Source organism: Capricornis sumatraensis, chromosome 16 (genome assembly GCF_032405125.1).
Source record: "Capricornis sumatraensis isolate serow.1 chromosome 16, serow.2, whole genome shotgun sequence".
NCBI classification, from domain to species: Eukaryota; Metazoa; Chordata; class Mammalia; order Artiodactyla; family Bovidae; genus Capricornis; species Capricornis sumatraensis.
The window spans coordinates 22526885-22554561 of NC_091084.1; the positions used below are offsets into that span (position 1 = coordinate 22526885).

At 36.5% G+C, this 27677-nt stretch overlaps 1 protein-coding gene across 1 annotated transcript in view; it reads right to left on the reverse strand.

Annotated features, from left to right (window-relative positions):
- Positions 1–27677, reverse strand: part of ARHGAP20 (Rho GTPase activating protein 20) — a 202631-nt gene that overhangs the window by 26368 nt on the left and 148586 nt on the right. Inside the window, exons 5-9 of the mRNA XM_068989170.1 lie at positions 18235–18276; positions 17214–17298; positions 14659–14736; positions 10907–10973; positions 8357–8545 (exon numbers count right to left, since the gene is read on the reverse strand). Coding sequence (XP_068845271.1) covers positions 8357–8545; positions 10907–10973; positions 14659–14736; positions 17214–17298; positions 18235–18276 — 461 coding nt within the window. The remainder of the gene's footprint in view (positions 1–8356; positions 8546–10906; positions 10974–14658; positions 14737–17213; positions 17299–18234; positions 18277–27677) is intronic.

Sequence of the window (27677 nt, forward strand, 5' to 3'; positions counted from 1 at the left end):
ATTAAAATCCTCAACAGAGTGGGAATAGAGGAAATGTACCCCAACATAACAAAGGTCATATATTGATATGACAGATAATATCATATTCAATGGTCAAAAGCCAAAAGGTTTTCCCTCTAAGATTAGAAACAAGACAAGGATGCCCACTCTCATCATTTTTCTTCAACATGATATTGGAAGGTCTAGCCAAATCAAGTAGGCAGGAAAAAAATGAAAGATATCCAAACTGGAAAGAAAAAAGTAAAAATGCCAATATTTGTAGATGATATAATAATAATATATACAGAAAACTTTAAAGACTCCCCTCAAAAAACTTTAGAGCAAATGAATTCAGTCAATCTGCAGGATATAAGACCAACATACATCTCCTGAGTTTCTATACATTAATAACAAGCTATCAGAAAGTTAAATTAAGGAAATAATCACATTTATAACTGCACCAAGAAGAATAAACTACCTAAAAATAAATTTAATCAAGAAGGTGAAAGACCAGTACACTGAAAACTAAGGCGGCACTGTTGAAAAAAAATGGAAGAAGACACAAATAAATGGAAAGATATTCCATGCTCACGGATTGGCAGAGTTAGTACTGCTAAAATCTCCATACTATTCAAAGCAGTCTATAGACTCAATGCAGTCCCTATCAAAATTCCAATTGTGGTTTTCACAGTAATAGAACAATTCTAAAATTTGTATAGAATGACAAAAGACCCTAAAGTAGACAAATCAATCTTGAGAAGGAACAACAAAGCAGGAGGCTTCATGCTTCCTAATTTCAAACTACACTATCAGTTCAGTTCAGTTCAGTCGCTCAACCATGTCTGACTCTTTGCAACGCCATGAACTGCCACACTCCAGGCCTCCCTGTCCATCACCAATTCCCGGAGTCCACCCAAACCCATGTCCATTGAGTCGGTGATGCCATCCAACCATTTCATCCTCTGTCATCCCTTTCTCCTCCTGCCCTCAATCTTTCCCACCATCAGGGGCTTTTCAAATGAGTCAGCTCTTTGCATCAGGTGGCCAAAGTACTGGAGTTTCAGCTTCAACATCAGTCCTTCCAATGAACACCCAGACTGATCTCCTTTAGGATGGACTGGTTGGATCTCCTTGCAGTCCAGGGGACTCTCAAGAGTCTTCTCCAACACCACAGTTCAAAAGCATCAATTCTTCGGTGCTCAGCTTTCTTTATAGTCCAACTCTCAAATCCATACATGACCACTGGAAAAACCATAGTCTTAACTAGACGGACCTTTGTTGACAAAATAATGTCTCTGCTTTTTAATATGCTATCTAGGTTGGTCATAACTTTCCTTCCCAAGAGTAAGCGTCTTTTAATTTCATGGCTGCAATCACCATCTGCAGTGATTTTGGAGCCCAAAATAAAGTCAGCCACTGTTGCCACTGTTTCTCCATCTATTTCCCATGAAGTGGGACCTAATGCCATGATCTTTGTTTTCTGAATGTTGAGCTTTAAGCCAACTTTTTCCCTCTCCTCTTTCACTTTCATCAAGAGGCTCTTTAGTTCTTCATCACTTTCTGCCATAAGGGTGGTGTCATCTGCATATCTGAGGTTATTAATATTTCTCCCGGCAATCTTGATTCCAGCTTGTGCTTCCTCCAGCCCAGTGTTTCTCAAGATGTACTCCGCATATACGTTAAATAAGCAGGGTGACAATATACAGCCTAGACATACTCCTTTTCCTATTTGGAACCAGTCTGTTGTTCCATGTCCAGTTCTGCTGCTTCCTGACCTGCATACAGGTTTCTCAAGAGGCAGGTCAGGTGGTCTGGTATTCCCTTCTCTTTCAGAATTTTCCACAGTTTACTGTGATCCATATTACATTACAGAGCTTTAGTAATCAAAATAAAATGATACTGGCATAAAAACAGATATACAGATCAAGGGAACAGAAAAGATAGTCCAGAAATAGATGTACATACTTATGCTCAATTAATTTATGACAAAGGAGCCAAGAACATACAATGAGAAAAGGACAGTTTCTTCAGTAAGTCATGTTGGGAAAACTGGACAGCAACATGCAAAAATGGCTGGACTCTACCATATACAGAAATTAACTCAAAATAGATTAAGACAGCATTTGCTCCAGGAGCTGGCAACTGGCTAGGTCAGTGCTGCATCCTGGGAATGTAGCTTACCTGATAGGCTTACCATCCATCAGCAATGTGGTATCTTGGAAAGAATATGGTTTCCATAGTCAGAGCTGATTCCAGATTCTGGCTCTGCTACTTAGCTGAATAACCTTGGATAAACTATCTTTCTTGATACCATGACCTAGCTCCACCCAACTGCATACATGCTCCAGTGCTGGACACTTAATACCAAACAAGCAGCAAGAAAGGAACACAGCCCCACCCATCAGCAGACAGGCTGCCTAAAGTTGTATTAAGCTCACAGAAATCCCCAAACACTCCACCTGATGTGACTCTGCCCATCAGAGGGAAAAAACTCAGCACTACCCACCAGAGCACAGGCACCAGTCCCTCCCAGCAGGAAGCCTACACAAGCCCTTGGAACAATCACCCTCTCCCACTAGGGAAGACACCAGAAGCAAGAGGAAATATGACCCTGTAGCCTGTAAAAAGGAAACCTCAAACACTGTAAGTTAAACAACGAGAACACAGAGAAATACGTTACAGAGGAAGGAGCAAGGTAAAAACCCACAAGTGAAAAGGAAATAGGCAATTGCCTGAAAAATAATTCAGAGTAATGATAGTAAAGATGATTCAAAATCTGGGAACTAGAATGGAGAAAATACAAGAAATATTTAACAAGGACCTAGAAACACTAAAGAACAAACAAGCAATGATGAACATCACAATAACTGAAATTAAAAATACACTAGGAGGAATCAATAGCAGAATAACTGAGAGAAGAATGGATAAGTGAGCTAGAAATAAAATGGTGGAAATAACTGCTGCGAAGTAGAATAAAGAAAAAAGAATGAAAAGAACTGAGCACAATCTCAGAGACCTCTGGGACAATATTAAACACACCAACATTTGAATTATATGGGTCCCAGAAGAAGAGAAAGAGAAAGGGTCTGAGAAAATATTTGAAGAGATTATAGTAAAAAACTTCCCTAATATGAGAAAGGAAATAGTCAAGTCCAGGAAGCACAGAGAGTTCCACCTAAGATAAACCCAAGAGAAATAAGCTGAAACACACATTAATCAAACTGAAAAATTTAAATACAAAAAATATTAAAAGCAGCAAGGCGAGGGTAGAATAATTTGAGAGAATAGCATTGAAACATGTATATTATCATATGTGAAACACAGAGCCAGTTCAGGTTCGATGCGTGAGACAGGGTGCTCAGGGCCGGTGCACTGGGATGACCCTGAGGGATGAGATGAGGAGGGAGGTGGGAGCGGGGGTTCAGGATGGGGGACACATGTACACCTATGGCTGATTCATGCCAATGTATGGCAAAAACCACTATAATATTATAAAGTAATTAGCTTCCAATTAAAATAAATAAATTAAAAAAAAACATACAGGGGAATCTCCATAAGATTATCAGCTGATTTCCTAACAGAAACTCTGCTGGCCAGATAGGATATATTTAAAGTGATAGAAGGGAAAACCTACAAGATTATTCTACCCAGGAAGGTTAGATTTGATGGAGAAATCAAAAGATTTACAGACAAGTAAAGACTAAGAGAATTCATTGTCACCAGACCAGCTTTGTAATAAATATTAAAAGAACTTCTCTAAGCAGGAAGCACAGAGAAGGAAAAAACCTACAAAAACAAATTCAAAACAACTAAGAAAGTGGTAATAGGAATATACATATAAATACTTTAAATGTAAATGCATTAAATGCTCTGATGAAAAGATAAAGATAGGCTGAATGGATACAAAACAAAATCCATATATATGCTGCCTACCAAAGACCCACTTCAGATATAGGGAGAAATACAGGCTGGAAGTTAGGGGATGGAAAAAGATATTCCATGCAAATGGAAATCAAAACAAAGGTGAAGTAGCAATACTCATGTCACATAAAACAGACTTGAAAATAAAGACTGTCACAAGAGACAAGGAAGGACAGAATATAAAAGGGATAAAACACAGCTTGTTCAATAAATGGTGCTGGGGAAACTGGAGAGTTACATGTAAAAGGATGAAATTAGACACTCCTTAACACCATACACAAAAATAAAATGGATTAAAGACCTGATGTAAGGCCAGACACTATAAAACTCTTAGAGGAAAACAGGCAGAACACCCTTCGACATAAATTACAGCAAAACCTTTTTTGACCCACCTCCTACAGTAATGAAAATAAAAACAAAAATAAACACATGGGACCAAGGTATATTGAAAAGCATTTGAACAGCAAAGGGAACCATAAACAAGACAAAAAGGAAACCCTTAGAATGGAAGAAAATATTTGCAAATGAAGAAATCGACAAAAGAGTAATCTCCAAAAATATACACGCAACTCATTCAGTTCAATATAAAAAAACAACCCAGTTGAAAAATGGGTTACAAGGTCTAAATAGACATTTCTCCAAAGAAGACATACAGATAGCCAACAAACACATGAAAAGATGCTCAACATCACTAATTATTAGAGAAATGCAAATCAAAACTACAAAGAACTGTCACCTCACACTGGTTAGAGTGGCTATCATCACAAAATCTATAAACAATACATGCTGCAGAGGGTATGGAGAAAAGGGAAGCCTCTTGCAATGTTGGTGGAAATGTAAATTGATACAGCCACTATGGAGAACAGTATGGAAGTTCCTTAAAACACTAAAAACAGAACTACCACGTGACCTAGCAATTCCACTACTATGCATATCTCTGGAGAAAATCATAATTCAAAAAGACACGTGCACCCCAATGTTCACTGCAGCACTATTTACAATAGCCAGGATATGGAAGCAACCTAAATGTCCACTAAAAGAGAAATGGATAAAGAAGATATGGTACATATGTACAAAGGGATATTGCTTAGTGCTTAGTCACTCAGACTCTTTGTGACCCCCAAGACTGTAGCTCACCAGGCTCCTCTGTCCATGGAGATTCTCCAGGCAAGAATACTGGAGTGGGTTGCCATGCCCTTCTCCAGGGGACCTTCCCAACTCAGGGATCAAACCCAGGTCTCCCACAGTGCAGTCGATTCTTTACTGTCTGAGTCACCAGGGAAGCCCATGAATCCTGGAATGGGTAGCCTGTTCATCTTCCAGGGGATCTTTCCAACCCGGGGATCGAATCAGGGCTCTCCTGCATTGCAGGTGGATTCTTTACCAGCTGAGCTACCAGGAAATGTACCAGCTGAGCTACCAATGGACTCTTTCCAGCTGAGCTACCAATGGAATATTACTCAGGCATAAATAGGAACACAACTCGGTCATTTGTAGAGATGTGGATAAACTAGAGACTGTCATACAGGATGAAGTATGTCAGAAAGTGTAAAACAAATATTGTATATTAATACATATAAGTGAAATCTGAAGAAATTGGTATAAATGATCTTATTTAAGCAGAAATAAAAACATAGATGTAGGGCATAAATGTATGGATACCAAGGGGGAAGGTTGGGTGTGATGAACTGGGAGATTGGGATTGACATATATAAACTATTGATACTGTGTGTAAAATAGGTAACTAATGAGAACCGATAACTCTACTCAATGCTCTGTGGTGATGTAAATGGGAAAGGAATAAAGAAAGAGGGGATATAGGTATATGTATAGCTGATTCACTTTGTTGTACAGTAGAAACTAATACGAACAATGCAAAGCAACTATACTCCAATAAAGATTTTAAAAATTATATGCTTGTAGAATGATATGTTAGCATTTGGCAGTACCTATTGGTGTGAAAAGCTATTTTCAGAGATCATGAAATATATAAAATATCATTACATATAAGAATATTTCACATTTAATTATGATGTGTGCTGTGTTGTGCTTAGTCGCTCAGTCTTGTCTGACTCTTTGTGACCCCATGGACTGTAACATTCCATGTAAGAATACTGTCCAGACAAGAACACTGGAGTGGGTTGCCGTGCCCTTCTCCAGGGGATCTTCCCAACCTGGAATACTAATGTTGAATCCCAATTAAGTGAAATGTTATTTACCCAAAAGAATTATTTTCATTAACATATCTGTATTACATAAAATTGTACTCAGTTATGGGCTTCCTAGGTGGGACAGTGGTAAAGAATCCACCTGCCAATGCAGAAGACATGGATTCAATCCCTGGGTCAGGAAGATCCCCTGGAGGAGGAAAACGGCAATCTGCTTCAGTATTCTTGCCTAGAAAGTCTCTGGACAGAGGAGAATGGCAGGCTATAGTACATGGGGTTGCAAAGATTGGATATGACTGAGTGAGTGAGCATGCACGTACTCAATTATTACTACATATTGAATATCACCCATAAAAATTTTGTGGAAATTTGTTTTCTCTCTTGTTATATAAGTACCTACATGATATTCTCAGTTTTGTCTGCTGACTTGCAAATTTTACTACCTGGTCCTTTACAGAGAAAGTCTGTTGATCCCTGATCTAAGTTAGTGGTTTCCAAAGTAGTTGTTCTCAAAATCCTCTGTATTAAAAAAAAACATACAAAACTGGTTCACATATTAATTGTTTAACTACACAGGTAGTTGCCACCACTGCTCTATAGTTACTCCTTTTATTATGAATCATTTTATAGCTGCAACCATTATTATCTTAACCTTTAACAGGGAGAAACAGAGGATTAATAAGTAAAGGCTGCTTACAATTAATTAATCAAGTTGTTGGCAAAAATGAGTAAAACCTTCAGGGTTCTTGACTCCTGATTATTTCGGTCTACTTAGTTAAAATACACTTATTTTATTTTATTAACAAGGTACCCACAGAAACAGTTTTGAAAAACATGGGTAATAAAGGTAGAAGAGTAAAATAATATTCTCATGTTAGATATAACAGCAACATTCCTTTTATAACTTTAATAAGCACTAACAACAGACCTATTAATAAATTCATTCAACAAATATTTATTGGACACTTTTTTATGTATGCAGAAACTGTTCCAGGTGCTGGGAATATAGCAATAAACAAAACAGACCAAACTCTCCACCTTCAAGGAGCTCATATTTTAGAGGTTAGAGAACTGTAACATGTTTATAATACCCCTTCAAAATGGCCCAAAGATGTGAGTAAATAGCCTTAGAGTTCAAAACCTCAATTTACCACTGCTGGAGGGAGGAGGACTGGGGCAAATGCAAGATCAGTTTTTATAGCTGCTATCAGCAAGATTAGGGCTTCCCAGGTGGCGCAGTGGTAAACAATCTGCTGCCAGTGCAGGAGACACGGGCTGGGTCCCTGGGTTGGGAAGATCCGCTGGAGTAGGAGATGGCAACCCACCTCCAATATTCTTGCCTAGAAAATTCTATGGACAGAGAAGCCTGGTGGGCTACAGTTCATGGGGTTGCAAAGAGGTGGACATAACTGAGCCTGCCTGCACGCAATGTTAGCAATATTAAGGAGTTCTAGACCAATGACGTCAATGAAGTATAAAATCTAAGGCTGGGTCATCAACAGAAAGGGACAGGGTTGGACATGCACGTGTTGGGGGATGAGTATAAACCACGGCCACTGTTCACTGGTTACTACAGTTTTTTCAAACTGACAAAAGCAGCTACAAAAATTCAGCACCAATTTTCCACTACCCCACTCAACACTTTTGGGCATGATATATTTTCTTCTATTTTTTTTTCACAGTCTTACTTTCAGACTGAGGTATAAAGCTCAAATTAGAGTTAGAGTAAATTAATGATGGTCCTCCTATGTTGAATATCATTTTTACCATTCTGGAGTCTTTACTACAGGGTGGATAAGGGATGGCTACATTCAGAGGGATTAGCAGAATACCAAGAGATTTCTGCGGAAATCGTTACATACCTATCAGTAGCAGGATCCAGGTCGGGCATTAGAGTCTCCTGACACGCATCACTGACAGCCTCCTTTTTATAATGTGACCATTTGGGGAACACACTGTGCAATGTATTACAGTACAAAGAAAGCATTGAAGCACCTGCAGCATTGCCTGGTGCCTTTGACTCTGCAGTGGACATAAGGTTAAAGGGGAAAGAATAGCGAAGAAAGAAGGAACAGACTCTATGGCAGTTACTAGCTGCTGATTACAAGTCAGTCAGTCCTATCACTATTTTCTAAAACTATCTTCTAAAACTCCATCTTTCCTTCAAAACACTTCGCAAATTTAAAAGAAAAAAATATTTCATCTGGCTGAAAGGCAAAGAACTTTTTTTGCTTTCAGGAATGAAAAGTTTTGGTAAAAAAGGCTCTATGAGGGAGGAGAAAACTCACCACTCAGCTGCTGGGTCACAGCCAGGCGGCTGGGCTTCAGGATGAACTGACACTGCATCTCTCGGGGCAGCTGCTCTGTGAGGAAGGGCTCTTGGAGGTTGGAAGGTGTGGGGGAGTCCTTTGATCCCTGTGCCAGGAGTGCAGTGTCTCGAAGATGGCTCATTTTAATTCCATAGGGATATTCATGCCCTACACAGAGAAAAAAAATCCAAATGTAGACTTTAGGCAGACTAACACTGTGACTGTGTGTGCTACATACTGGAATGTACTGCAATTTGCTCCTGGGACTTCTGGTATAAAGAATCCTTTTGTTGACTTAATGATCACCATGCACACTCTTACAGCTGGAGACCAGTGCATAATGCAGGTGGCCCAACCAGAGTAGTTTATTTTTGGAGTGCAGAGGGAAAAAAGCAAAGAGAAAAAAATGTCTTTAAAGAGTATCTTGTTTGGGAATGCACAGATTAGTCTGTGAGTTGCATAATGTTGACTTCTCCTATGCTCACATCTGTGAACATATTTAAAGGCACTCTAGTTTCTCCTTTGACATTAACTATATTCTGTAAATCTTCAGTTAGTCCTTGACCTCTCTCAGCCTTAAATCCATGACTTAAAATATTTACCCTACCTATCATATAACATTATAAGGATCAAATAAGTAAACCTTAGAATTAATACTTTTTAAAATAATAAGCGCAAAAACTACATATTTCAGGCATTGCTATTATTACTATTATTCAACACAAGATATGTTTCTGAAAAAGACATTTTATACTTTTTATTAGTTATATGATTAGTCACTCAATAGCGAAAGGACTGGTTTGTTTGATTTATGTTTCCTTCCCAGCACTGAGCTCTGAGGTCGCTATTCAAAGGCAAGAATTAGAAGAAAGACTGCAGGGTATTAGAAACACAGAGACAAGATTCAAAAAGTAATTTTCTAACTAGAAAAACTAAACTCTACGTTGACTCTGCATCTGACTGCAACATAATTTTTTTGTTCTTTAGTACTTTTAAGCAGCTGCATTTTCTTAATTATTCACCAACTACCTTTGTGCTGTAGATCTTGTTTACTTTTTAAAAAGAGTAAATTCTCTTATATCCCTTATTTTTCACTGAATGTAATTCAGTGAACTCTTTCTTTACCATCTGGCATAGGTATACAATGTCAATGCTCCATTAACATCAAGTACCACAGCAACTCTCAGGGATTAAGGCAAAGAAAAAAAAAAGGACTTCTATCATAGTAATAAAGCCAAGTCAATTTATCAAAATAGCCAATAGCTAATATACAATTGAAGTTTGCAAAGCATGTTAAAATATGAAGCGGAGAACTGTTCTAGGTAACAATCATGTTTCATGTTCCATGGTTCTTATAGTGAGAGTTAGAAATGAAGCTTAAAGCTGTTTTAAGCCTGAGAGTTACCGTCTATACAGTCATAATTAAATTAATATATTTTATTAAAACAATTGTTTTAAGTACTCATTTGGTTTTTAATCCCAGCTTTAATTGTTGCTTACTGACTTTTATAAAATGTCAACACTAAGAAACTGGAAATGCAAAGAATTTTTTGTTCCCAGCTGTGTGCATAACAACTTGTTTTAAGTCTGAGAACATACATTTCATAGAAAAGTTTGATTTTATATTACTCAGATTGTTTGAAACCTGAATTACACAGTAGTGATCTCCACAGGTAAATGAAAGGATAACATGAGATAACTCAGATGATATGCTTTGCACAATGTCTGGCAGATAGTAAGCATTTAAAAATTATTAACAGAACTCTCATCAACAATGGTTATCATCTCAAGATCTGCTACAGATGCTGTCCCTTAATGTAATTGTTTTTTGTCTGTTAACCACACTGAATGGACTCACTTATCAAGAATATTTTTTAGTGAAATTTAAATAAGGTGAGGTGGTAAATCATTTTTATCAATGACTCTTCAAAACAAATGCTGGAAAATTTGACTACAGAAACAGCAAAGTAGTTAGTAAACTAGTAGTTACTGCTAAGTAAGTCAATGAGGATATTTAGGAATCAAAATGGTTTAATTTCATTGTCCTTATGAAGCCTAGGAAAATTCCTGGTGCAGGGCAGATGTTAAATACTCACTGACAGATTGAGGCATGATTGGATCATAGATAGTCTTCCACAGAGGCAAGTAGTAGATAGGAAAGGGAACAGGAAATTAAAAATCTAAACATGAAAAATAAATATATAGGGAAAAGGAATAACAACATATATTGCTTTTTTCAGAAAAATTTTTTTAAAAGTTGACAAGATAGTTCTCTTTGTAAAGAAAAAAAAGAGGAAAATTCACATTTCTCTTTCCAACTATATCATTAGCTGCTCGAATAAAGAGATATCATTTGTCTGGCACATAGGAAATACTTGATAAGCATTTATTAAATTAACACATGAATATTATAGAAGATTTAATATTTAATAATATTTAAGTTTAGGACTATATAGTCAATTTGCTGAGACATTTAGAATTATAATTAATTCACAATCAATTCTATCTTAGATCTTCATAGAAACTTACCAATAAGTGGGTATGGTGCCTCCTCTTTGCCAGAATTGACCCATAACTGGTACTCTCTCTCAGAGCCCTTGGAGATAAAAGAATTAACAATAAATTCTTCACATTTGGTAAATGAATAAGAATACATTTTCTGGGCATTTTTATATTTTGCCAAAAAAAGGGGGGCAATATAAATGCCTTTAAACTTCATAGCGGGTGGATATGGCTTTTGAAGATGGTAGTGCTGATTCTATAACCTCTCTAAACCCAAACAGAGGACTCATTTTTACCTAGGGATGACTTGGGTTTCACCAATTGTAACAGAATCAGGCCCTCACTATTATGGATAGCCCACAGAATATGACTGATGCTAAAGCTGAAACTCCAGTACTTTGGCCACCTCATGCAGAGTTGACTCACTGGAAAAGACTCTGACGCTGGGAGGGATTAGGGGCAGGAGGAGAAAGGGACGACAGAGGATGAGATGGCTGGATGGCATCACTGACTTGATGGACATGAGTCTGAGTGAACTCCAGGAGTTGGTGATGGACAAGGAGGCCTGGCATGCTGCAATTCATGGGGTCACAAAGAGTCAGACATGACTGAGCAATTGAATTGAACTGAAGTGAACAGAATATGAAATCATATATATGCTCTTTCACAAAGTAAGAAATTTCTTGGTTTTCTGAAAGGTTAACTGATCTTTTTCAGAGTTCTAACTTCTGCTTCTCTGACCTTCTCAGAGAATATTGGACTTAATCTACAACATGCCCCTGCAAAGACAACTTTGTTATCCAGAAAGCTACAACCCTGCTGTGTCTGTGATGAAAAAGTAAAATCTCAAGGGCTGACTATTAGTTTAGCTGCTTCTGAGTGGAAGGAGAAGAATGACATCGGGGCTTTGAGGAGAGAGACAGGTAGCTGGCACAGTCTACACGGGCTTTACTTTGAGCAAGTCCAGTCCTGGGGACAGAAAGGATAAGAATTCTGTCTAGAGAATAGGCTCAGTTATGGGGAACAATGAAACTGTTCACTAGCAGAATTACAACCCAGCAATATTTAAAATCCCACTTGAAAGAAACAATATTAAATTATACAGATTTTGCTGTATCCTTTAAAAGAGGATAAAGCAAAAATGTTTTAAATGAAACTACAACAGATGGGCAATATTTAATATTCTTACCTTTATCTTCTAATTAAAAGTTATGATCCTGACCTTATAATGGAGGGTCCTGGCTAAGAGATTACATCTCCTACTGCCCTCCACTACTCCATCATGTCCTTCACTGTCTCCTAGTCAAAAAACTTTATTGCAAACAGGAAGAGCAATTTAGTAAAAATTCTTTCTTTTTTTGTAGTGTTTGAAAACTAAATAAAGTCTCTTCAATAAGTGGTACTGGGAAAACAAGACAGCTACATGTGAAAAACGAAGTAAGAATATTTTCCCTAACACATACAAAAATAAATTCAAAATGGATTGAAGGCCTAAAGGTTAAGAACTGAAAAACAAAAACTCCTAGAAGAGAACATAAGCAGAACACTTTTAAAATCTTAACAATGTTTTTTTTGGATCAATCTCTTAAGGCAAAATGAATAAAAACAAAAATAAAGAAATAAGACCTCATTAAATTAGTAAAAGCTTTTGCATAGCAAAGGAAACCAGTGACAAAACAAAAGGATAACCTACAGGATGGGAGAAGATATTTGGAAATGATATGACCAATAAGGGATTTAAATCCGTATTTACACAGCTCATACAAATCAATATCAAAAAACCGATCCAATCCCAAAATGGGCAGAAGACCTGAACAGACATTTTTCCAAAGATGGCTTGCAGGTGGCTAGCTAACAGGCACATGAAAAGATGATCAGCATCACTAAGTATCAGAGAAATGCAAATCAAACAATGAGATATTACCTCACACCTTTAAGAAAGGTTATCATCAGGACTTCCCTGGTGGCCACTGATTAAGAATCCGGCTTGCAAATATAGGAGATGTGGGTTTGATCCCTTGTCAGGAAACTAAGATTCCACTTGCCACAAAGAAAGTAGCGTATGCACAGCAACTACTGAAGGCTGCATGCTCTGGAGACTGTGTAACTCTAGAGAGCCCCTATGCCACAACTAAGACCCAATGCAGCTAAAGGAATAAATATTAAAAACTGTTATTGGAATAACTGGACATTCAAATGCAAAACAAAACAAAAAAAGGCTATCACCAAAACAACCACAAATAAAAAAAGTGTTCAAAAATGCAGAGAAAAAAGAATCTTTGTACATTGCTGGTGAAAATGTAAACTTGTGCAGCCCTGGTGGAAAATAGTATGGAGGTTCCTCAAAAAACTACAACTACCATGCGATTCAGTCATCCTACTCCTACAAATATATCCAAAGAAAACAAAAACACTAATTTGAAAAGATATATGTACCCCAATGTTCACAGTGGCATTGCTTGTAATAGCCAAGATATTGAAGCAATCCAAATGTTAATCAATAGATAAATGGGTGAAGAATATGTGGTATATGTGTGTATAAAAAATGGAATGCTACTCAGCCATAAATAAGAATGAAAATTTTGTCATTTGCAACACAACATGGACAGACCTGGAAGGTATTGTGCTCACTGAAATAAGTTAAGACAGAGAAGGACAAATACTGCATGCACTCATTCATATGTAAAATCCCCCCCAAAACCCCAAGTGAACAGATAACAGCAAAAGAGGAACATACATCACAAGAACAAACTACCATGACCAATGAGGAGTAGGTCAGGAGGAAGGGCAAGGCAGGTGAAGGGGATTTTGAGGTATTAAACTACTAGGTAGAAAATAAATTAAGATTCATGGATGCAATGTATAGCATAGGGAATATAGATAATATTTTACAATAATTATATGCTGAAGAATTGATGCTTTTGAACTGTGGTGTTGGAGAAGACTCTTGAGAGTCCCTTGGACTGCAACGAGATCCAACCAGTCCATCCTAAAGGAGATCAGTCCTGGGTGTTCATTGGAAGGACTGATGTTGAAGCTGAAACTCCAGTACTTTGGCCACCTGATGCGAAGAGCTGACTCATTTGAAAAGACGCTGATGCTGGGAAATATTGAGGGCAGGAGGAGAAGGGGACGATAGAGGACGAGATGGCTGGATGGCATCACCGACTCAACGGACATGGGTTTGAGTAAACTCTGGGAGCAGGTGATGACAGGGAGGCCTGGCGTGCTGCAGTCCATGGGGTTGCAAAGAGTCAGACGTGACTGAGCAACTGAACTGAACTGATATGGAGTATAATCCATAAAAACATCAAATCACTATGTTGTACACTTGAAACTAATACAATATTGTAATTCAACTACAGTTCAATTCAAAAGAAAATAAAACTCTCAAAAAGAATAAACAACTGTTGTCATTATTTTCCATATGTGGGGGAACAAAATATGACTTTGGTACCTCTATGAATCAGCTGTCTTAAGATGGAAGGGATAGTATTTATAATAATCTAAAGTATCAAATAAAGGGCTTCCCTGGTGGCTCAGATGGTAAAGAATCACCTGCAATGCGCAAGACCTGGGTTCAGTCCCTGGGTTGGGAAGATCCCCTGGAGGAGGGCATGGCAACTCACTCCAGTCTTCTTGCCTGGAGAATCCCCATGGACAGAGGAGCCTGGCGGGCTACAGTCCATAGGGTCGCAAAGAGTCGGACACAACTGAGTGGCTAAGCACAAAGCATCAAAGTTTGTTTTTAATTAAGAATATCTAGCAGAGTAACTTACAGTTATCCCTAGCATTGGTAGTGACATGTTGATAACTTCATTTGCTGTATCTGAATTCGTTACTGTTATAGTTTTAGACTGTGGAGAAAAAAAAGAAATACAGATATAAATAAAGGATTTTAAACCAGGGGAACAAATAATGATTGTCAAATGATTATCCACAGGCAAATCTTGATTTCAACTGTTGACAAAGTACCACTTAGGTAGAACACAGATCCTTGATTATAATTTATTTTCATTCAATTTTTATATTATTCCTTTTAATAAGACATCTCTTCTTAAAATATGACTCAAAATATGAGACCTTCAGCCATTAAGAAAAAGAATAAATATAGTTCAGAGAGATTACATGGACCATTCTTGAAACCAAACAAGTCAGAGAGGCTGGTCCTCTGGATCCTGCCTATGAGTGTTTCCATAAAGCAACATGTAATAAAAAAGGGAGAACATTTAACTATTTTCCATTTTTCTCTGAGCACTGTTTTCGCAGGGTGGGTTTTCATTTCTTTGTATGGTAAAAAAATCAGTTTAGATAAAATCAGAATAAGAACTGGTTACAAAATTTCAAGTTTGGAATTAAAAGCACTATTTATTGAACACTTTCTGTATGTCAGGCACTGTGGCTGCTGAGACCTTCACTGCTGAAATCTGAAGAGGCCTTAAAACCAAAGAGTCTGGCAAATAAACTGAACATTTTAGAAAACTCAATTCTGTTACCAACTCTGCTACTGAATAGAGTATCTATAATATCCCTGTGTTGAATGCTCAACTACACTGAGAGATTACTGCTTAAAAATAAATAGTTCTCAACAAGAGAAATGGAATTAATGAGATTACCTATAGAGTTCACTGAATTATAAGACATTATTTAAAAATAAGACAATGCTATGCTATCAAAAAAGAAATAAATATTGGGAGTTTGGGATTGACACACACACACTGCTATATTTAAAACAGATAACCAACAAGGACCTACTATATAGCACAAGGGACTCTGCTCAATACTCTTTAATAAACTAAGAGGGAAAAGAATTTGAAAAAGTACAGACACATGTGTTATGTAAACTGAATCACTTTGCTATACACTTGAAACTAGCACAACATTGTTAAATCAATCAACTATACTCCATTATAAAATAAACATTAAAAAAGAGGTATTTACTATGCACATAGGTAGATTTTACATATTCTAATTATCAGATAAATAAGCAATTAGTGCTGTGTCCCTGATAAGGCCTAAATGGCACAAATAAGTAAAATAAATGGAAACAGAATGATCTAAAAATAAAGCTAAGTGAAATCCACTGATAACTCATCACTTAACCATCATTGTATTTATTCTCTATAAATACAATAACAAATTGCTTCTGAAATTCATTTACTGATTTCAAACTGTGTTCCTTATAGTTTCGAGGATTAAGCAAAAGTATCAGAAATGAACAGGGAAAGCTCAGTGTTTGTCCTCCACCAGAAAGATCTATCCTATAATACTAATAATCACCCCCAAAGTATCTGGTTTCTAAAATAATGATTTTTCTTAATATTAGGTATATATGTTCAAATAGTAATTATAGGATTTTTTTTTTCTTGCATGCATCTCTGGTAGAAAAAACAAATGAATTTTTAGCAGATACGTGTTTTTTGGCTAGTAAACAAAAACAATAGTGACTTGAGCATGTAGTTATTTTTCCCCACATTAGCAGAATTCACTAACAAGTTGTGCATAACTAAAGGCCAAGGATAATGAATGCCTCTCATACACGCACTCCTGTTTGGGGGAAATCACTCTGGAAGCAGGGCTCCCTGTAAGGAGACTCTTGCCATGAAGCAACTTCAGAGAGCAAAAGACAGTGTGTCATATCATCATGAACTTAAGCAGGGTGCGAGTGATAAAACAGCTGCTGAGAAGTGTGGCAATCTACAGTATCATAAAAATGCTCATTTCTATTTTGTGCATTATCGATAACATCTTGGACTATATTTCAGTCATAAAATTGCACATAACATCTAGGGCTAAACAATTTTTATTTTGACCAAAATGATAAAAACTGTGCTGATTCATTAAAAATGGTATCTCTCTCAGCTCATCCATTTATTAACCTGAGGAATTCAATACCTAAAAACTCAAAGAATGAAGAACTTTCCAAAACTCCCTCTCAAGAAGTGACAGGTTAGAAAAATTGCTTAATACTAATAGGAAATATCTCCTTGTGGAAATGTCTTTACTACGAGCCTTTTCTACTGAAAAGATCCAGAGAAGCATTAATGCCAGAGGGAGAACAGAGACATCTGACAGGCAATAATCTTACCAAGTGTAAATGTTAAATACTGAGTTAATATAAATTTCTCTCACTTCATTTTCTCTAGGGTTACTTCTCATATGTACAACAAAGATACCCAGGAAAATATACTTTCTCACAATGTATTTTTCTAAACCCCTACCTTCCACAGCACATACCCAGTCTGTCTGTCTGCCTACCTGTCTCTCTTTCTATCCAGGTGTTCTGCCTTATGCAGGGACTTAGAATTTATTTTTCTGACTTAGAAACACTTACATAGGCACAATTCCCAATGTCCTTGGCGAAGATTTTGAGGGGAATGCTCTTCGGGTAGTCCTTTTCTTTCTCTAGATTGATGTATCTAATCAAACGCAACAACAACCCAAAACAACACTGAGTCAGATGGATTTTGCTAATGGCTTATTTTTAAAGCATTCTATTTTGCTAATATTTTCAATATATTTATGTGCTATTTTTAAAAAGACAGATGGAAAGACTCAGCAAAGTCAGATTATACTATGGGTTGGAAGAGAATTAAAAAAAAAAATTTTCTCAGGACATTAGGCATAGGCACAAAGAAGAACAGAGGAGGTCCATTTCAAAAGAGGTTTGGGAAGCATAGTCCGGTTAAGGCATCTTTTGGTGATGCTTTATCCTCAACACTTCTCTACATTTTTCTGGACTGTCCACTTAGCACTTATCTTAGTGATAAGTACAGGAGCATATATAGTACTTTACTAGACCAAACCGAAACAATGGGCTTTTACTTCACATTGAGCTGTACACCTTGGTTTTCTCCACCTTGGGAAGGGAAAGCAGAGAGGAAGGACGGAAGGACTATGGGAATAAGAGACGAGCCTCAGTTGATCATTTTAATCCATATGCTCAAAGGATGGCATAATAATTGAATTTTGAGGGGCTCAGCAGAAAACCTCCATGTATGGAAATTGAAACAATACATGCTTTGAGGAAACTGTTAGCTCCAAATGGTAGGCTGGGAACACAGAAAGAGATGGGAAAGATTATTGATTAATTTCTGTCTAGAATGATCTAACCAGACCTCAACATTCTCCTTCCTAGTAAGAAAGAAATACACATAATCAGAGAACATTACTTACAGTAAGCAGTAGCTAATGTACAGTTTAAACAGCTTATTTTGAGGACAAATGAACAATTTCTCTTAAGGTGAAGGGGGACAGTTTGGGGCACATTCTTGCAGACAAAACTTTAATTAATTTAATTCATTAAGGTGTAATTATACCTTAAGAATTAGAAAATATATACTAAAAAAAAATACCTTTGAAGGAGAGAGAGCCATTTGTCCTTCTGTTCTGGAGAACTGCAATAAGAAAATGGGAGACAAAATTAAACTATGCAAAATACTTATTTTAACTTGTTTAATTCAGATGGAATACCAACAGGCTGTTACTGATGAGGGCCCACATGACTGCAACCTTGGCATAACTGTGTCCTAAAGAACCCTGAAGTGAAAATGGCTATCAGGAAGGACTACACAGTCAAGCACAGTTTTATTAAAACCTCCTGGATGGATCCAAGACAGGCCCACGACTTTACTTCATGGCTCTTTTACAAGTGGTATACTGATAGTGGAAAAGGTAACTGACTGGGAATTCAAACACCTGGTTTCAAAAATACATGCAATATGTATCATTATGGGCAAATCACATAACATCGCTAAGCTTCAACATCCACATCTGTAAAACTGGGGTAACTATCTCAGAGTGTTTTTGTAGTTTTCAGCGTCATGCAAATAAAAAATGTTTCTTTTGAGATTAAAGAGATTAAGGAGAAATTAGGCATATTGATAGAAATATCTTGGCTCAGAAACCAGTTTATTGTCAGCAAAAGAAACATTTATTTCTCTATACATATGGCAGGACTAAAATTTAGCCAATGAATTAATACAAAATTTATTTTTAATTACTATAATCGTCTAAGATCAATTCATTTACAACAAATAACTATTAATCTTCCTGCTGAAGTCACTGCTGCATTTAATTCTTAAAGTTAAAAATAAAGTTTATTTCTATATGGTCTTGTTACTCATTAGCTCTTAAAATCACATTTCTAACCTTCTCAAAGAAGTTGGAAACACTAGTTATTTTCTTCTCCCAGAAAAATACACTTAAGAAACATTTGTAATTTGTTTCTTTGTTGCTTAGCAATTTTCCCCATAAGTAATCTCCCAGAATTGGTCATCCCAACATGCACTGTATCTCTTTTGCTGCTGACCAATTTCATCTTTCATAATGCTTATAATCTCTTATGCCTTCTTTCATAAACAGAAGATTTTCTAGGTTCATTAATGTCAAATATTGCATTTATTTAGCAAAAATCTATGTTGAAAAAGGGTGCATTTTCTTTAGACTTTTAAACTTTTTTCAAAGCAATTGAAGAAAATCACCCCTTTAAACACACAGTATTTTTTTTAAACTTTTTTGGCATTTTTTTAAACTTCTAATTGACATGTTAAGATATATAAACTGTACAATGCTTAAAAGTACAGTTTGAAAAATTTTCACAAATTGAACACACCCATGTGACTCACATTCATTCATATTTCACAGAAAACCACCTTGTCAGGTGTCCCTGTGTTCATTTTCAGGCACTAGATCCCACTATCTTGACTTCTAACAAAACAGAACAGTTTTTTGAGTACTTATAAATGTAACCATACAGTATGTGCTATTCTTGTACACGGCTTCTTCCATTTAGCATTATATTTGTGAGACATTCATATTACTGTATGTGGTTTTAGCTTGTTCATTCTCATTGCTGTACAGTGTTCCACTGTTTGAATATACAGCACACAATTACTCAAAAGGAACAAATTTTTAAGCGCATCAGGTTAACTGAAATTGATTTGGTAATCTTGTAGTTCCCCTCTCTCTTGCTCTAGGCAAGAATCCAGGACTTCTCTTTCCTTAGTGATTCTTAATCTCAGGTACTTTTATAGAACTAAAAACAGAAGTACTCCAAAATCAAGGCTAGCTCTGAGTTTAATAAGCACCTATGATAAGAGCCAGGAGAGAAGAAAGTGGTATATCTTAGTGAAAAAAAAAAGGGTAAGACAGGAAAGACTCCCTTAAACCTGGGAGGAGACAGAATCTGTTGTCCGTAAGAGTTGGCTGGGAACCATATGCCACTCAGTTGAGGTGTCTAACGAAACAGAAAGATCCCTGAGGAAATGGTCCTAAGGAATAAGTGGGGAGGCTTGCTTCTAGGAACTAAGGTTTTTATTTTACATCAATAAGAAATTTGCAGCCCACAAGTGGCAAGGAATCAGAACATCTCTGGATGTCAAAAAACAACTCTGGGCATAAAAGAGAGAACGTCAGCAGAGATCACAAGAGACTGAAGGTCAGAAGCATTTCATCTGTTTCGAGGACATCATAGAAGTCTCCTGTATTCTGGTTCTAACCTAAGAAAACGGGTTCCATTAAAAGCCTGGCTAAATAGGGGCCTAAGATAGACTTTAATTTGATCTATACCTAAACAGGCTTTTGTGGCATACCTGAATTTGTAGAATAAGATTCATACTAGCTACCTAAATTAAAATATTACTCTGATTTCTCTTATAGATAGATCATTGTCAGATTTAAATACTTTCATTATCGTCTCAATAATGTTCCAATTTTATTGTACTGTTCCCACTTTATTATTATTATTATTATTTTTTTTTTAATTTTTATTTTTTTAATTAAATTTTAAAATCTTTAATTCTTACATGTGTTCCCTGGTGGCTCAGAGGTTATAGCCACTTTATTATTGTATTTGTCTTAAACCCAAGGAGAAGTTCCTATTTTTCTGATAGAGATAGACCCTAGCGTGAATAGCATCCAAATAGTGAATAAGCATCCAAACAGTGATCAGTTCAGTTTTCAGTTCAGTCGCTCAGTCGTGTCTGACTCTTTGCCACCCCATGAATTGCAGCACGCCAGGCCTCCCTCTCCATCACCAACTCCCGGAGTTCACTCAGACTCGCATCCATCGAGTCAGTGATGCCATTTAGCCATCTCATCCTCGGTCGTCCCCTTCTTCTCCTGCCCCCAGTCCCTCCCAGCATCAAAGTCTTTTCCAATGAGTCAACTCTTTGCATGAGGTGGCCAAAGTACTGGAGTTTCAGCTTTAGCATCATTCCTTCCAAAGAAATCCCAGGGTTGATCTCCTTCACAATGGACTGGTTGAATCTCCTTGCAGTCCAGGGGACTCTCAAGAGTCTTCTCCAACACCACAGTTCAAAAGCATCAATTCTTCAGCACTCAGCCATCTTCACAGTCCAACTCTCACATCCATACATGACTACTGGAAAAACCATAGCCTTGACTAGACGGACCTTAGTTGGCAAAGTAATGTCTCTGCTTTTGAATACGCTATCTAGGTTGCTCATAACTTTTCTTCCAAGGAGTAAGTGTCTTTTAATTTCATGGCTGCAATCACCATCTGCAGTGATTTTGGAGCCCCCCCAAAATAAAGTCTGACACTGTTTCCACTGTTTCTCCATCTATTTCCCATGAAGTGATGGGACCGGATGCCATGATCTTTGTTTTCTGAATGTTGAGCTTTAAGCCAACTTTTTCACTCTCCTCTTTTACTTTCATCAAGAGGCTTTTTAGTTCCTCTTCACTTTCTGCCATAAGGGTGGTGTCATCTGCATATCTGAGGTTATTGATATTTCTCCCGGCAATCTTGATTCCAGCTTGTGTTTCTTCCAGTCCGGTGTTTCTCATGATGTACTCTGCATATAAGTTAAATAAGCAGGGTGACAATATACAGCCTTGACGTCCTCCTTTTCCTATTTGGAACCAGTCTGTTGTTCGATGGTAAGCAATTCCTTTTAGTCTGTTTCAAGATATGGCATCTATACCACTTCCCAAGGTAAATCATGGAAAATTCACATTTATTGACTGCTCTTCCCCCAATTTGACTTAATTGGGAATTTCTTAGAGATTCTGACAGTTGATGTCAGTCTTTGATTTCAAAACTATTAGTCTACATTTTTGTTTCCTTATAAATATTAGAGTGACTGGCTATGAAAGACTGCTTCTTGAGCTGCTAGCCCAACAGCATTTTAAAGCGATCATGAACTATATTTTCTTAATATTTATTTATATAAATGATTTCTGATGTTCTTTACTCTTTGGTAAAGATCCAAGCCAGTTTCTTGGATCACTTCACTTTGGGCTGAAAAATTTCTGTCAGCATTTTTGTTTTTGTAGTATAGTTCCACTGGCAATAAATTCTTAAGACTTTAAAAATTTTTTATTTCACTTTCATTTCTGAAGGATATTTTTGCTAGATATAATATTTTAGGTTGAAAGCTTTTTCTTTAAATACCTATTTTTTTAAATTGAAGCATACTTGAATTTAAGTTGAATTCCCTTTAACATGTTACAGAAAAATCCAAATGAACTTTGTGGCCAACTCAGTATTATATCTGCTTAAGGTGTACAACACAATGATTGTTTTCTACATTATATCCCATTAAAAGTTACTATATTTTTTATAATCCCTGTGCTGTCAATATATCCTTGTTTCTTATCTGTTTTATTCATAGCAGTTTATATCTCTTAATCCCATAGCTGTAATGTGTGCCTCCCCACCTCTCTCCCCTTGCTGGTAACCACGACTTTATTTTCTGTTATCTTTGAGTCTATTTCTGCTTTTGTATTTCCATTCATTTGTTTTAATTTCTTGATTCCATGTATAAGTGATACTATACAATATTGATCTTTTGCTGACATATATCACTAAGCATAATATTCTGAAGGCTCATTCATGTTGCTGCAGATGGCAGAACCTCATTCTTTTTTACATCTGAATAATACTCCACCCTGTGTGTGTGTATATATGCACTGTATCGTTATCCATTCGTCTGTTCATGGACACTTGGGTTGCTTCCATATCTTGACTCTTATAATGACACTATGAACACTGGGTACATGAGTCTTTTTGAATTAGTGTTTTGGCTTTTTTTCTGAATGCATATCCAGGAGTAGAACTGATGGATGCTATAGCAATTCTATTTTTAGTTTTTTTTTGAAGCGCCTCCATACTGTTTTCCACAATGGCTGTAACAATTTACATTCTCAACAGGGTACAAGGGTTTCCTTTTGTCTACATCCTCGAAAACATTTGTTCTTGTTGATGACAGCCATTCTGAAAAGTGTGAGGTGATATCCCATTATTGTTTTGATTTACATTTCTCTGATAATTAGCGAGGCTGAACATCTTTTCATACGCTGTTAGCTAGCCATCTGAAAGTCATCTTTAGAAAAGTGTCTATTCAGGTCTTCTGCCAATTTTGGACTGTTTGCTTTTTGATACTGAGTTGTATGAGCTGTTTAAATAATTTAGATATCATCCCTTTGTTGAACACATTATTTGCAATTATCTTCTCGCATTCTGTAGGTTGTCTTTTTTGTTTTGTCAATGGTCTCCTTTGCTATGTAAGGGCTCTTTAGTTTAAGGGCGTTTCTTTATTTTTGCTTTTATTTTGCCTTAGGAGACAGATCCAAAAAAATATTGTTGCTGTTTATGTCAAAGACTGTTCTGCCTGTATTTTCATCTATGAATTTCATGGTTTCTGGTCTTACATTTAGGCCTTTAATCCATTTTGTCTTTTGTATAATCCATTTTTTTTTCTGTATACAGTATGAAGGGATGTTCTGACCTCATTGTTTTACACATAGATGTACAGTTTTCCTAGTACCATTTGTTGAAGAGACTTTAATCTTTCCATTGTATATTCTTGCCTCCTTTGTAATAGATTAATTGACCGAAAGTGTGTGGGTTTATTTCTGGGATCACTATTCTATTCCATTGATCTATGTATCTGTTTTTGGGCCAGGCCCATGCTGTCTTGATTATTGTAGCTTTGCAGTATAATTTGGAGTCTGGGAGGGTAACATCTCTAGCTTTGTTCTTATTTTCTCAAGATTGCTTCGGCAATTCAGGGTGTTTTGTACTTCCATATGAATATCAGGATTATTTGTTCAGTTCTGTGAAGCCACTTTAACAATATTAATTCATCTAATTGAAGAGCATGGGAGATCTTTCCATTTCCTTGCATCAGCTTCAATTTCCTTGAATGTTTTATAGTTTTCAGTGTATAGGTCTCTCACCTCCAAGGTTAAGTTTATTCCTAGGCATTATATTCTTTTTGATATGATTTTAAATGGGACTGTTTTCTTGCTTTCTCTTTCTGATAGTTCAGTACTTACATATACAAAAGCAACAGACTTATGTATCTTAATCTCATATCCCACAACTTTGCTGAATTCATTTATTAGTTCTAATAATTTTGGGTGGAGACTTTAGGGTTTTCTATACATAGTATATTGTCATCTGCAAATAGTGACAGTTTTACTTCTGCTCTTCCTCTTTGGATGCTTTCATTTCTTTTTCTTGTCTGATTGCTGTGAGTTAGACTTCCAATAGCATGTTAAATAGAAATGGTAAGAGTGGGCATCCCTTTCTTTTTAATTTAGAGGAAAGGCTTTCAGCTTCTCACCATTGAGCATGATATTAGGTATGGGTTTATAAAAATGTTCTTTATTATGCTGAGATATATTCCCTCTAATCCAACTTTGATAAGTTTTTTTTTTATCATGAATGGATATTGAATTCTGCCAAATACGCTTTCTGTGTCTCGACACAGAAAGGATTTTTATCCTTCCATTTGTTAATGTGACATATCACACTGATTGATTTGCAAATTCTGAACTGTCCTTGTGTCCCTGGAATAAATCCTACTTCATCGTGGTGTATGATTCTTTCTATATACTGTTGGTTCCATTTGCTAGTATGTTATTAAGGGTTTTTGCATGTATATTCATCAAAGATATTGGCCTCTAATTTTTTTGGAGCATCTTTGTCTGGTTTTGGCATTAGGGTAATGGTACTCTCAGAGAATGAGTTTGGGAGTGGCTCCTTCAATTTTTTTGGAGAGTTTGAGAAGGACAGATATTAGCTTTCCTTTATATATTTGGTAGAATTTCCCTGTGAAGCCAGAATTTCCCTGTGAATTCCTAGACTTTTGTTTGTTAGCAGTTTTTAAAAAAATTACAAATTCTATGTCAGTGATTGGTCTGTTCAAATTGTTTGTTTACTCCTAATACAGTGGTATCAGGTTTTGTTGGAAATTTGTCTATTTCTTCTATGTTGTCCAATTTGTTGGCATACAATTGTTCACTGAATTCACTGATGATTTTTGTATTTCTATGGCCTACGGCTTTCCTGGTGGCTCAGAGGTTAAATCGTCTGCCTGCAATGTGGGAGACACAGGTTCGATCCCTGGGTTGGGAAGCTCCCCTGGAGAAGGAAATGGCAACCCACTCCAGTATTCTTGCCTGGAGAATCCCTTGGAGAGAGGAGCCTAGTAAGCTACAGTCCACGGGGTTGCAAAGAGTTGGGCATGACTGAGCCACTTCACTTTCATGGCATTGGTTGTTATTTCTCCTCCTTCATTTCTTGTATTTCCTTGGGTCCTCTCCCTTTTCTTCTTGGGGAACCTCATTAAAGGTTTATCGATTCTGTTTATCTTTTCAAAAAACCAGCTCATTGTTTCATTGATCTTTTCTATTTTTTGGGGGGGCGGGGAGGGACTCTATTTTATTTGTTTCCTTTCTGATCCTTACTATTTCTTTCCTTCTGCTGACTTTGGGGCTTTGTTTGTTCTTCTCTTTCTATTCCTTTAGATGGCAGGTTAGGTTGTATTAGAGATTTTTCTTGTTTCTTGAGGAAGGCCTGTACTGCTATAAGCTTTCCTCTTAAGAGATGCTTTTGCAACATCCTAAAGATTTGGTAGTGCTGTTTCCACTGTTATTTTTCTCAGGTATTTTCTCATTTCTTCTTTCATTTTATCATTGACCCATTGGATTTTCGGTAGCATGTTGTTTAGTTGCCAAGTATTTGTGCTTGTCATGTTTTTCTGGCTGTAACATGCTGTAATTATTTTCCAGTCATTATTGGAAAAGATGCTTGCTATAATTTCTATCCTATTAAATTTGTTTACACTTGTTTTCTGGCCTAGTATGTGATATATCCTGGAGAATGTTCCATGTACACTTGAAAAGAATGTGTATTCTGCTGGTTTTGGTTGGAGTGTGCTGCAGTTATCTAAAAAGTCCACGTGGTTTAGTGTGCCATTTAAGGTCATTGTTGCTTTAATAATTTTCTGTCTGGATGATCTGTCTGTTGATGTAAGTGGGATATTAACATCCCTTACTATTACTATATTAATATTATTGTCAGTTTCTCCATTTATGTCTTTTAATATTTGCTTTACATGTTCAGGTGCTCTGGTACTGAGAGCATATATGTTAATGAGTATAGTATGCTCTACTTGTATTGGTCCTTGTTTTATAAAATAATGTTTTTTTCTGGTCTATTGCTATAGCTTTTTAAAAAATCAATTTGTCTGTTATAAGTATTACTACTCCAGCTTTCTTGTCTTTTCCATTCATATGAAATATGAAATATCTTTTCCAGGTTGTCACTTTCAGCCTGTGTGTCTTTAGTTCTGAAGTGAGTCTCTTATAGGCAGCATATTGGTGTTTTTTTTAAATCCAATTAGCCATCCTATGTCTGTTGATTGGCACATTTAGTCCAGTGACATTTAAGGTAATTACTGAAAGGTGTGTATTCATTGCCATTTTATTATTCTTTTCTGGTTGTTTTTGTAGTTCTTTTCTTGTCATTTCTTCTTTTTCTGTTTCTTCCCTTGTGGTTTTATGATTATCTTTAGTAGCATGCTTGTGCTCCTTTCTTTCTACTTTTTAAGTACCAATTATAGGTTTTTGATTTGTGGTTATCATGGGGTTCATATACATTGACCTACAACTACATCTACTTGTTTTAAGCTGTAGTCATTTAAGTTGAAACACATTCTGAAAGATTTATATTTTTTATCCCCCTCTCTGACATTTTCTGCTTTTGATGTCATATTTTACATTTTCATGTTATCCCTTAACTATTTATTTGTAGTTATAATAGCTACTTTTACAACTGTTTGCCTTTTTATTTTCATACTAGCTCACTTAAGGGGCTTCCCTGGTGGCTCAGAGGTTAAAGCGTCTGGAGACCTGGGTTTGATCCCTGGGTCGGGAAGATCCCCTGGAGAAGGAAATTCAGTCCCTACTATGTACTTTTCTTAGTGGGATTTTCCCTTTCCTATAGATTCTTATTTACTTTCCACTTAGAGAAAATTCTTTAATTATTTTAGGGTAGGTTTAATATGGATGAACTCTTTCAGTTTTTGCCATCTGAGAAGTCTTTTATCTCTTCTTTGACTCCAGATGATAATCTTGCTAAGTATCTCTTCTTTGACTCCAAATGCTAATCTTGCTAAGTATTACAGGTTGCAAGTTATTCACCTTTAGCACTTTGAATACATCATGTCACTGCCTTCTGTCCTATTTAGGATCCTCCTTGCTTCCTGTACCTGGGTATCTGTTACTCTCTACAAGTTTGGGAAATTTTCCACCATAATTTCATGAAATATTGAGTTTCGATTTCTCCCTCTCTTCTCCTTTTGGGTTACCTATAATGTTAATGTTGGTAAGCTTAATTAATGTTATTCCAGAGCTCTCTTAAACTCTTTTCATTTAAACATTTTTTCTGCTCTGATCAGGTGTTTATTATTCTGTTTTCCAGATCACACAGTGTGCTATCCTTCCTAGTGTATTTTTTAATTTTAGTTATTGAATTCTTCATTTC